A 12,892-nucleotide genomic window follows, 5' to 3' on the forward strand; every position below is an offset into this window, starting at 1 on the left:
ATCAGCTGGCCCATCACTGACAAGCCTGGCCTGTCTTTCTGCACCTGTGCCAGCTCAGATCAGCAGACTCCACCAAGCTCTCTACACTCAGCACTGACACTGTGCCTGCGCTCCCCACACTAGCAGGAGCGATCGTGGCTCCTTTCCCCAGGAGGGACAGGTGTGGCAGGGGGAGCTTGGATTACACCCTGCCCAAGATCACACACTCAGCTGCTAAGGGGTCCTGCGCACCTGTTGTTAACGCAGCTGATCTAAGGGATATTTAAAACACCAACCTTAAATTAAAAAAAAAAGGGTCTAGTAAGGTTTGTGACACTCTAAGCATGTCTGTCTGTGTGTCTCTGTATGTGTGTGTGTGCGTGTGGAGGTCAAAACTATTAGTACATCGCTGTGGATAGGTCGAGCCTAACTTGGACCATCCTGTTTTTTTTGCTTTGTTTTTATTAAACTATCGGACCTTGATGCGATGTGTTGCTGTAATTATCAGTTGTAGGAATATAAGCGATCGGGCACCAAGCCAAATGTATCAGAAAGCTTAAGAACTATTCTGCAAAATTCAACCAGGAAAGAAGTTTTGCTTATAGCCTCAGTACTTTCCACAGGCTAATGCAAGTACTTGTCACAATTCAACAAGCGTTTCTCTAGGTGTATGCAAACCCTGGCGTGAATGGCATTCAGACAGACAGTCTACTATACCCAGAGATCATGACACAGTTTAAAAGAACCATAGTAAGTTTATCCCAATCTGATAAACACGTCTCTAGATATGTATACAATGTGAACTGTGTGAGTATGGATGTGGGATAATAATAATAATAATAATAATAATAATAATAATAATAATAATAATATAAGCTTAGAGGTTAAATGGACTGAAGTGGTTTTATATCTTCTATTAAACTGTATTGCTATATTTAAATTACATTGTTAACCATCTGATGAAAGAAAAAAGGGGAGGTAGAAAGATGAATAAAGAGACAGAGGTGTTTCTGCCTCCTATCAGCTCACAGCAGTCCTGTCGCCTCCTTCCCGTATTCAGGACCCCACTATGCCGACTCTCTGCACAGCGACACAGAGCCCCTGAATGAAGTGAGCTGAGAACGGCTCTCGAGGGGTCAGTGAATCACACAGGGCTGCGCACTGCAGTGCAATGAGAGCAGCTGGGATAGAAGTCACTGAGCAGAGTGAAGGAGCTGTGATGGGTAAGGAGTTCCTGTCTCGCAGAGTGCTGTGAATGGTACCTGTCTCGCAGTGTGCTGGGTGCCAGGTAGGGGTACTGGCTGTCCTTGAGTCTGCCTTTGATCAGCTGGTCCAAGGTCTCCTGTAGAAGAGGCTGGTGCTGTGTGTACACGTTCTCCACCCCCTGCACAGACAAGCACACACAAGCACAGTGAGAGGTTGCTGCTGCAGTCTGCTGCGGTCGACAATCTGCAGGGTCTGTACCTTCAGCCCTTTGAAGAATTGCTTGGTGATCGCCACCGCGTCGTTCGGGTTGATGAGGTCAGTTCCTCTCACTCTCTTCCCACCGTACTCCACCACTGCCTGCACCATCTGCAAAGGAGCACGGAAACCATTAAAACTAGTACAGCGGGAATCATACATCAGACTGTGGCCCAGTACAGCGGGACTCGTACCAGACTGTGGCACAGTACAGCGGGGCTTGTATCTGAGACTGTGACAGAGTATAGCAGGATTCGTATCCCCCCCCAACACTCACCCTCCTGTAGGACTCGGAGACCCCCTTCCTGTGCAGCTCCTCCATGAGAGCGGGCAGGTTGTTGCTGCTGTGCTTCTCGTAGCGCAATGCGTACAGCATGACCAGCCGGGCCGCGTCCAGCTCGCTCAGCTTGGGGTTCTGCAGCAGCCTGCGCACGTTCTGACAGAGACACACAAGGAGGGGGCCGTGTTACTGGGGTTATTAACAGCTCAGCCACTGACTCACTGTGTGTGACCCCGAGCGAGTCACTGAACCTCCTTGTGCTGCGTCTTTGGGGTGAGATGTTGTTGTAAGTGACTCTTTAGCTGATTCATAGTTCACACACCCTAGTCTCGTATCTCAGGGTTTGATATTAAACATGGCCTGATGGCCTGGGGCCGGTACAGAGCGCAGTTTGGCCGGCAGTTATGAAGCACCACAGGCCCGACTGGGCCGGTTACATTTAACTAATATAATATGTATATGTAGCACACATGGCTTCCGTTTCATGAATCCAGGAAAATGGGCTGGTGTGCCAAAAAGCTGAAAATTAATTTACAAACTCTTTTTTAAAAACATAACTATCAACTAATCCTAACTTTCCCGCCGTGCATCATATTTGTTTTTTTTGTACAGTCAGACTCTGAGACTGCGTACCGAAGTGCTGTGCTGGGACTCGTTCCCGTTACATAGCAAATATTTTACAAATCAGGTTTTCTACAACTAAGCAACCAATCACTGAACTCAATAAATCATAAAGCAATTATGGAAAAAAACATAGCCGAACATTTAGAGTGGAGGTTTCATTATGACAGTGAAAAAAGGGAACGTTTTGCCTTGTTTGGCGTCAGTTTCCCAGACTTGCAGATCAAACAGCAGATTTATTTGCTGTCAATTCAACATTTCGTTTACATCACATCCAGTCTCACAGTAAGATGTCCCGCTGGATATCCAGATACGCAATCGAATTGTCTAACTTTTTGATTTGGAATCCGATGTGTTCAGGTCAAACATGCCGTTCACAATCTCTCCAGGACTCGCTGGTATATCATTTATCAGCAAGCCTGGCTCTGACGGGAGAGTCTACACAAGCGACAACGCTCTGAGAAGGATTGTTATTATTTTCTATTATGAGTATTGTTTTAATAGTGTTTATTATTAGGATTAGGAATGGGAATTTCAAATAGTTTCCTATTTGAATATACAGGGTGCAACATTTTTATGTATTCGATTCCCCGAACTCTGGTCCCTTACGCTACCAACAGTAAAAGGCAAATGCGTGTGCGCAAGCAGACAGAACAGCGTATGCCGGTAAAGTTTAGCCAGGTTCACAAAGCTTACAAACAATATACAAGATGAGATTTCTTCGTTCAAGACCCTTCTTCCTTAAGCACAAGTTTTTCCTTTTGTTTACTGAATTAAAATACAGAACTCAATGAACAGCAACGTCATGTATCTCTTCCAATTAAAGCAACAGTAGAATAATATTGCACAAACCACAGAAGAATAATCTTTGCTGAAGTGTATGCAGAATAAAATAACACCTATCATATAGCAACCTAAACATTCTACATCTGTTTAATTCTAACAAATAATATTTATAACATAATCTTATTAGTGCAAATATTGTAGCCTGGCCAAAACAATAGAAAATACATTTCAACATTACAATAGTTTAACATTACTAATCACAACTAGCCATCAAGTACTGTCATCAGATGAATCCAAGTCAAGTTACTTTGTTTATTCAATAACCTGTAAATAATTCAAAACAAGGATCCCTGGCTGTGCTTTTAATGGGCAGTGCAAAGGCTGCCGTCACTACATCCACTCACAGAAAGCCGACAGTAGATGTTTTACACTGAACTGCAGTCCAGTCCAAAAAATAACTCCTTTCCAACTGCAAGTGTCTTGCCTTTTCTTATTAGCCACTGGGTTGTTCCGCTAAATATTTAGTACGTCTTGGTATTCATCATAACGTTAAATTCCCTTTCTAATTTCGACGTTACCCACGTTTGGATTACCTCTCACAGCACTTGCTATATCCATTTTTTATTTTGGTTCACACATTCAAAGTTTGCCAGTGCCATGCTCCCGGAAGCTGTTTCACGACTGGCTAGCAACAGCTGCAGAAGCTGCTGTGTACAGCCATTACAGAGGAACTGTTAACGTTCTACTGGTAGCTAATGTATAAGGGTTTTGAGTACTGGAATATATAATATTCTATTCAAATAGGGTTTTTTTTTTATTTTCGTGCAATCCACTACATCCCTAATTAGGATTATTATAATTCAGTTTTAGCGTTGCTGTAACTACATGGTAACAGCTTGGTTGCGGGTTTGCTTGTGAAAAAAGCAGTATCATTTAAACACATACATTTTCAAATCTTGAAAGCAGTATTTTTATTTTCTGACGTGTGCTTGTTAAACGGCTGAAGCAACATATATTGAAAGGCTTCGTTTAGCCACTTTCTTTAGAGACGTGGGCTCTCTTTGTTACCATACACAGTTAGAAACATACTAAAAATAAAAACCCATATAAACACATCTTTAAACAACATTTAAATAATATTAACCACATCTCACATTGCTCAACAGCACAGTGAAGGCTGAAGCTGTTACAAGATCACATTATAAAATGCATTCAAAGTCAGGACCTTACCATGAGCAAAAATACACAAGTGGACCTGCATAGGATTCAATACTCATGGAAAAACAGAAAAATGTGGCAAGAGACTAGTTCTGCAAATATCCCCGTGTGGTAGTTACATTAACACTGAAACAGCTTCCACACTGAATACTGCATTTTGGGCCTGCAGGCAAAACTCCAATCTAAAAGACCCTTTAGTTAACTAATAAAAAAATACCATTCAAATCAAAGCAAACAAACGTGTGCCATAATGCGTGCATCTCTTACAAAGCGTGAGGCAGTACAGATATTGTCAAAAGTTTTGGATCACCTCATAGAATTAACTAATTTTGCGTCGTAAAGTCGAATGAAACCTGCTGCTTTGCAGATTTCCATACGCTTTGCGAACAACTGGTAAATACGTGACACTTCGAAATCTAACATGAAATACCGTGCTACTATTGTGGTGGTAGACATATCATTTTGTCATTTCTTTGACTATGAGGTTAAAAAAAAAAAAAAAAAAAAAAAAATTATAGACCGCTTTGCAGTCAAAATTCTAGGTGATGCAAAACTTTTGGCCATAGCTATAAATACCCAGAAGCTGATCCTCTCAATAGCTGAAGCTAAAACAATGTTAATACCAAGTCTCATGACAAACGCTTCAGCAGGTATAAGGAAGACTGTGCATCGTCTGTATTATAGATCTGCTGGGGATAAGAAGACTGCACTTTAAACATGGCAGTGTAAAATCAATTCTGACAGAGACCTGGAATGTACAGTAAAGTGAACGGCTCATCCCAGCTGCCATATAAAACAGTCAAGGCTGATAAACTGAGCCAAGGACTCGCAGGGCTAGCCCATTAGCTCCTAATGCCTGCACTGCATCCCAATCAATACAAACATACAATGAGACTGCCTCCCTGTCTCCAGAACCCTGACCCCCTCCATCGATTCAGCAGCACTGAGGAGCCCTCACTGAAGCAACACTATAGGAAGGACACTCACTGAGCAGGGCAGAGGGCGGTGACAGGGCTGATTGATCAAGGCAGAGGGAAGGGGAAAGAGTTGATTTCACACAGTAGTTTTGTGTGTCAGTAACATACATGGCTGCAGTAAATTCAAAATTACTCCCCGTCCTGCTTGTCTGCCCTCCTCCCTGCTTGTCTGCCCTGCCCCCTGCCCTGCTCGTCTGCTTGCTCCCTGCTCATCTGCCCTGCTCGTCTGCCATTCTCCCTGCCCTGCTCATCTGACCTGCTCCCTCCCCTGCCCTGCTCCCTGCCCTGCTCATCTGCCCTGCTCCCTGCCCTGCTCGTCTGCCCTGCTCCCTGCCCTGCTCGTCTGCCCTGCTCCCTGCTCATCTGCCCTTCTCCCTGCCCTGCTTATCAGCCCTGCTCCCTGTCGTGCTCGTCTGCCCTTCTCCCTGAGACCCTGCCATGCTCGTCTGCCCTGCTGCTCCTACCTGCTGTGCACTGGAGTGGTCACTCTGGCAGGCCAGCTCCTGCTCCAGCTCAGACACCTCCATCAGGCTGCGCTCGCTGACCAGCCGGGACAGCTCCCCCACCACCGTCACGTGCTTGGACACCGTCCCCGACATCTTCTTAAACTGAGGGTAGTTATCCACAAACGCCTGCCCAGGACAGAGACACAGACACAGAGACAAAGAGAGAGGAGCAGGGTCAATATACACCAGGGATGGAATTAGCCACAGCTTGATTAGCCACAGTGTACAGGTAACAAGCTCAGGTATGTCTTATTAAACTCATAGTGAAACCAGGAACAGATCAAACTGCTATGCAATGGGAGTCTTATTTCCTTCACTTTACAGATTGTGATGATATTACAGATCTAGGAGCAGAATCATTGCAGGTATTCCCCATGCACTTCACAATGATGACAACAATCTCATACTTTTTATTTGAGACACATTAATTTTAAGCAAAATACATCCAGGTGGCGTCAGTACACTAACACTACAAATGTCACAGGACCATTTATCAAAGCTTGAACGGTTGCTCAAATGCACCACTAAATGAACACAGAGACAGAGGAGGGACTGTAATCAATACAGACTGCACTCCCCTTCCCAATCTATCCAGCACAGGGTGCATTCAAAATGCACATCGCTCTATTCAAATAAGACGTCATTCATTTTAATGGACCTCCTTTCATGGGTTGTTACAATGCCCTCCTCCCACATTAATTGCAGACTGTAGAAACCCTGTATAGATTTTATTTTTTAAGTGCCCATCACTCTCTGCCAATGTGCAACCCAAATTTTTTAAATGAATGTCTCAATCCTAAGATTGTAGGCGATGCAAAACGTTTGTCCGTAGCTGTAGAGTTTGCAGATATGCTGGTAAAGTAGTCTGCTGGCTAACTGCCACTTCTTAAATCATCTCTAGCTAATAAGAACATAAGAAAGTTTACAAACGAGAGGAGGCCATTCGGCCCATCTTGCTCGTTTGGTTGTTAGTAGCTTATTGATCCCAGAATCTCATCAAGCAGCTTCTTGAAGGATCCCAGGGTGTCAGCTTCAACAGCATTACTGGGGAGTTGATTCCAGACCCTCACGATTCTCTGTGTAAAAAAGTGCCTCCTATTTTCTGTTCTGAATGCCCCTTTATTTAATCTCCATTTGTGACCCCTGGTCCTTGTTTCTTTTTTTCAGGTCGAAAAAAGTCCCTTGGGTCGACATTGTCAATACCTTTTAGAATTTTGAATGCTTGAATCAGGTCATCGCGTAGTCTTCTTTGTTCAAGACTGAATAGATTCAATTATTTTAGCCTGGCTGCATGACATGCTTTTTAAACCCAGAATAATTCTGGTCGCTCTTCTTTGCACTCTTTCTAGAGCAGCAATATCTTTTTTATTGCAAGGTGACCAGAAATGAACACAATATTCAAGATGAGGTCTTACTAGTGCATTGTAAAGTTTTAACATTACTTCCCTTGATTTAAATTCAACACTTTTCACAATGTATCCGAGCATCTTGTTGGCCTTTTTTTATAGCTTCCCCACATTGTCTAGATGAAGCATTTCTGAATCAACAAAAACTCCTAGGTCTTTTTCATAGATTCCTTCTCCAATATCAGTATCTCCCATATGGTATTTATAATGTACATTTTTATATACACTTTTCTCTATTAAACGTAATTTGCCATGTGTCTGCCCAGTTCTGAATCTTGTCTACATCATTTTGAATGACCTTTGCTGTTGCAGCAGTGTTTGCCACGCCTCCTATTTTTGTGTCATCTGCAAATTTAACAAGTGTGCTTACTATACCAGAATCTAAGTCATTAATGTAGATTAGGAATAGCAGAGGACCTAATACTGATCCCTGTGGTACTCCACTGGTTACCTCACTCCATTCTGAGGTTTAATGAAATAACCCCAAAGATCTTGCCTATTGTACACAACGCGGGTTTGAAACGTACAGTTTATAAAAAACGAGGGTTATTAAAAAAACAAACAGCGGCACAGGGTTAAAGAAAGCTTTAGGGGACTGGTCCACTTGTGCTTCCTGAGGTCAGTTCACCTTCCTGATGACCAGCCAGGCAAGCAGACCAGCGCTGTGTTTTTATATTTGAAATGCACGTGCTTCTTTCAAATCTGCACAAGCAAGACCTACATGGCATATGCAAGTACAATTCATTAGCTGTAACCCCGTTCAAAGAGACGCCACTATGGCTGATTACACAATGCTGTCTGGACCCCCCGCACCCCGCACACTGGCTGACCTTGCAATTGATGTGTCTGTGCTGCCACCTTATGGATGACTATGTTCAATTCACTTTGCTGAGGTCTGAGACAATGGAAAGTATGTGAGCCAGCCCAACATTCAGTCTGTACAGCAACCTAATAAGCAGGACTGGGGACTGGGGAACAGTGAGGCTAAAACCTGGTAATCTCACATTGAATGCAGCTCTATTCAGTATTCTAGACTGCAATATGCAACAGCGCTGCATCACACTGTTCTATTACTCTCCCCTGCTCTTTTATTTTCTATGAATTTTATAGTTCTGCTTCAGTCTGAGCACAACCTGATTCAGACAGGCAACAGCGTGGAGGCTTACAGCAGCCTTGAGCCCAGTCCAGAGTTTCACAACTTGGGGTCAAGTCCTGCTTCTTCAATTCCAATTCCATTTCCAAATCCTTTTTAAAATCAATTCCCAATTCCCAATTCCCAATTCCTGTTCCTTCAAAAGGAATTGGAATTGATATTTTAGAGACATTAATAATTGTTGTGAGTGTTCAACTGCTTTCGTTTTAAGCCAATCTTAACTGGCTAACAAACAGAGATTTCAATGTAAATAAAGTGTTTCCACTGTCTGTGAGACGCTCATTTGAACAGAATACTGCTAATTGCAATTTTGTCTGTGATGCGTTTGGAGATCTGATTTCCTGGCTCTCACCTTCATGTCTGCGATGGACTCCAGCTTCTGCTGTCCTTTGGGTTTCTTCTTCTGAAAGTCCTCCATCAGGTTCTTAATGTTGGTGCCGATTTCCCCGAAATTCAGGTACAAGTTCTGGAAGAAAGTGAAGGAGATTCTCCGTTCAGCGCTGCAAAACTGAACACATTTCGTAAGGCTTACAAATGTGGGAATTGAGGTCATTTTTATACGAACGTTCGGAGGCTACGAGCAAGGAATAGCTTTTAAAAATACTCAAGTCACTTTCAAATGTGTTTTAAGAAGAAGCCATTTGAACAGCTGCTCACTTCCTTGTGTACCTGGAGGTGTCTCTGGTGTCGGAGGTACGGGTGTGTGTTACAGCGGGGATCGGGGTGTCTCTGGTGTGGGGTACAGGTGTGTGTTACAGCAGGGATCGGGGTGTCTCTGGTGTCGCAGGTACAGGTGTGTGTTACAGCAGGGATCGGGGTGTCTCTGGTGTCGGAGGTACAGGTGTGTGTTACAGCGGGGATCGGGGTGTCTCTGGTGTGGGGTACGGGTGTAAAGGGTTAAAAAAAGTTTGGATGTTTCTGGTGTGGGGTACAGGTGTGTGTTACAGCAGGGATCGGGGTGTCTCTGGTGTGGGGTACAGGTGTGTGTTACAGCAGGGATCGGGGTGTCTCTGGTGTCGCAGGTACAGGTGTGTGTTACAGCAGGGATCGGGGTGTCTCTGGTGTGGGGTACAGGTGTGTGTTACAGCAGGGATCGGGGGTGTCTCTCGCAGGTACAGGTGTGTGTTACAGCAGGGATCGGGGTGTCTCTGGTGTCGCAGGTACAGGTGTGTGTTACAGCAGGGATCGGGGTGTCTCTGGTGTCGCAGGTACAGGTGTGTGTTACAGCAGGGATCGGGGTGTCTCTGGTGTCGCAGGTACAGGTGTGTGTTACAGCAGGGATCGGGGTGTCTCTGGTGTCGCAGGTACAGGTGTGTGTTACAGCAGGGATCGGGGTGTCTCTGGTGTCGCAGGTACAGGTGTGTGTTACAGCAGGGATCGGGGTGTCTCTGGTGTGGGGTACAGGTGTGTGTTACAGCAGGGATCGGGGTGTCTCTGGTGTGGGGTACAGGTGTGTGTTACAGCAGGGATCGGGGTGTCTCTGTGTGGGGTACAGGTGTGTGTTACAGCAGGGATCGGGGTGTCTCTGGTGTCGCAGGTACAGGTGTGTGTTACAGCAGGGATCGGGGTGTCTCTGGTGTCGCAGGTACAGGTGTGTGTTACAGCAGGGATCGGGGTGTCTCTGGTGTGGGGTACAGGTGTGTGTTACAGCAGGGATCGGGGTGTCTCTGGTGTGGGGTACAGGTGTGTGTTACAGCAGGGATCGGGGTGTCTCTGGTGTGGGGTACAGGTGTGTGTTACAGCAGGGATCGGGGTGTCTCTGGTGTGGGGTACAGGTGTGTGTTACAGCAGGGATCGGGGTGTCTCTGGTGTCGGAGGTACAGGTGTGTGTTACAGCAGGGATCGGGGTGTCTCTGGTGTCGGAGGTACAGGTGTGTGTTACAGCAGGGATCGGGGTGTCTCTGGTGTGGGGTACAGGTGTGTGTTACAGCAGGGATCGGGGTGTCTCTGGTGTCGGAGGTACAGGTGTGTGTTACAGCAGGGATCGGGGTGTCTCTGGTGTCGCAGGTACAGGTGTGTGTTACAGCAGGGATCGGGGTGTCTCTGGTGTGGGGTACAGGTGTGTGTTACAGCAGGGATCGGGGTGTCTCTGGTGTGGGGTACAGGTGTGTGTTACAGCAGGGATCGGGGTGTCTCTGGTGTCGCAGGTACAGGTGTGTGTTACAGCAGGGATCGGGGTGTCTCTGGTGTCGCAGGTACAGGTGTGTGTTACAGCAGGGATCGGGGTGTCTCTGGTGTGGGGTACAGGTGTGTGTTACAGCAGGGATCGGGGTGTCTCTGGTGTCGCAGGTACAGGTGTGTGTTACAGCAGGGATCGGGGTGTCTCTGGTGTGGGGTACAGGTGTGTGTTACAGCAGGGATCGGGGTGTCTCTGGTGTGGTCTCTGGTGTGGGGTACAGGTGTGTGTTACAGCAGGGATCGGGGTGTCTCTGGTGTGGGGTACAGGTGTGTGTTACAGCAGGGATCGGGGTGTCTCTGGTGTGGGGTACAGGTGTGTGTTACAGCAGGGATCGGGGTGTCTAGTGTGGGGTACAGGTGTGTGTTGCAGCCAGGATCTGAGGGCACCTACATTGGCGTAGAAGTCGTCACTCTCTGCACTCAGCACCACCTCGCGCAGCTCCTTGCTGACCCCCGGGACTCCGGACAGGTCGATCCGGTTGTTGTTCAGGCCCAGCAGCTCGTGGACCATCGCCTGGTACGTCCACTAGAGGGCGCAAAGCAGCACAGTCACAACACAGTGAGGAGATCGGCTACAAGCACCCAGAATTAGAAACTCACACTAGTCCTGTACTCAGTCCTGACTTTCAGAGTTAAGTATACAACAATCACATAATAATTCTAAATAAATTGGAGCTGCTTAAACAACTCCTAATTGTAAACCTCCAGATGGTGCATCATGTGATCAGTTCAGAGCAGGTTTAGCAGGGGTCAGATTGATCACATTCCTGGCCCTAGGTCATTTCAATAATCTACCTCAACAAGGTGCGTTCTGAAAGCCAGGACCGGATGTAGCAGGGCTAGTGTTTCTAACACTGGTATCTGATCCAAGAGGTGAGAGATCTTCAAGAAGCGATCTTCACCTTGGCATGGCCGGGATTCGATCCACTCTTGCATGATTTTACTAGTTCAGTAAGGGGGTGACGGCATCATCACTGCAGGAGCCTCTGGGGATGCCTGTCCTAATGAGGGCACGGAGAGGGCAGTCGGGTCCCAGAGGAAGCCTCGCCTGGTTCAGTAAGGGGGTGCCTCGCCTGGTTCAGTAAGGGGGTGCCTCGCCTGGTTCAGTAAGGGGGTGCCTCGCCTGGTTCAGTAAGGGGGTGCCTCGCCTGGTTCAGTAAGGGGGTGCCTCGCCTGGTTCAGTAAGGGGGTGTCTCGCCTGGTTCAGTAAGGGGGTGCCTCGCCTGATTCAGTAAGGGGGTGCCTCGCCTGGTTCAGTAAGGGGGCGCCTCGCCTGGTTCAGTAAGGGGGTGTCTCACCTGGTTCAATAACGGGGTGACGGCATCATCACTGCGGTCCACAATCAGGAGCAGAGGAGGCACCTCCGTCTTGCGGAAATCAAAGAGCTCGTACTCCTTGGTGATGATTTGCTGCAAACGAACGAAACGAAGCATTGCTGCCTTTCTCCAGCCAGGCTACAGCAGCACCAGATTCATGCACAATCAGAACACTCCACCGTGGTTACTACAGAAATACTAGAAAATAAACTTCAGTGCAAATTCAGTGACAAAATCTAAAGTTACATTTTATTTTATAAAAGTCTACCATAGTATTTCAGCAGTTTTCCCCCATGCTTTTCCCATGGTTATACTATGCATTTACCATAGTTTACACTGGTTTGCCTTGCTTATCAACATGCTTTACCTCTCTGTGCTTTACAATGCCTGCCTATGCTTTACCATGCTTTCACTGTGCTTTATTAAACTTTGCTGTGCTTTTACTCTGGGAAGCTTTTATAAGACCATCGCGTCTGGGTGTCTCTCCGTCTGTGTGTATGTGTCTGTGGGTCTATGTCTCTACCTTGTCTGTCTCTCTGTCTGTGTCTCTCTGTCTATACGTGTGTGTCTGTTTATGTCTATGTGTGTGCATCTCTCTCTGTCTGTGTCTCTCTCTGTCTCTGTCTGTATGTATGTGTCTGTACCTCTGCCTGTCTGGGTCTCTGTCACAGTACCTTGACGCTCTCGGCCAGTCTCTTGGCCATGTCAGAGGAGTGCTGGTAGCGGATCATTGGGCACTTCTTGAGAGCCAGCAGCACGGAGGTCAGCCCGTGGGTGGTGCGAGAGAGGAGAGCAGGGTCCCAGGCTCGACCCTGCAGGGAACACAAACACAAACAAACGCTACACACACAAGTGACATCACCCTGCCAGGGCTCCAAGTACCAATTACAGTCATCAGCATCACAGAAAAGTACATTAGCACAGCATACACAATGCAAAGGAGCATACAGAGAGCCTGTAACCCCAGAGTCACACAGACAGCCTGTAACCCCAGAGTCACACAGAGAGCCT

The 12,892-nt window shown here is 46.5% G+C and overlaps 1 protein-coding gene across 1 annotated transcript in view; it reads right to left on the reverse strand.

Moving 5' to 3' along the window:
• The window catches only part of vps45 (vacuolar protein sorting 45 homolog), a 34,987-nt gene that overhangs the window by 13,029 nt on the left and 9,066 nt on the right, over window positions 1-12,892 (reverse strand). Inside the window, exons 6-13 of the mRNA XM_041239051.1 lie at window positions 12,556-12,693; window positions 11,864-11,974; window positions 10,957-11,091; window positions 8,740-8,853; window positions 5,787-5,954; window positions 1,718-1,876; window positions 1,444-1,551; window positions 1,242-1,363 (exon numbers count right to left, since the gene is read on the reverse strand). Coding sequence (XP_041094985.1) covers window positions 1,242-1,363; window positions 1,444-1,551; window positions 1,718-1,876; window positions 5,787-5,954; window positions 8,740-8,853; window positions 10,957-11,091; window positions 11,864-11,974; window positions 12,556-12,693 — 1,055 coding nt within the window. The remainder of the gene's footprint in view (window positions 1-1,241; window positions 1,364-1,443; window positions 1,552-1,717; window positions 1,877-5,786; window positions 5,955-8,739; window positions 8,854-10,956; window positions 11,092-11,863; window positions 11,975-12,555; window positions 12,694-12,892) is intronic.

This window comes from Polyodon spathula, chromosome 51, assembly GCF_017654505.1.
Source record: "Polyodon spathula isolate WHYD16114869_AA chromosome 51, ASM1765450v1, whole genome shotgun sequence".
NCBI classification, from domain to species: Eukaryota; Metazoa; Chordata; class Actinopteri; order Acipenseriformes; family Polyodontidae; genus Polyodon; species Polyodon spathula.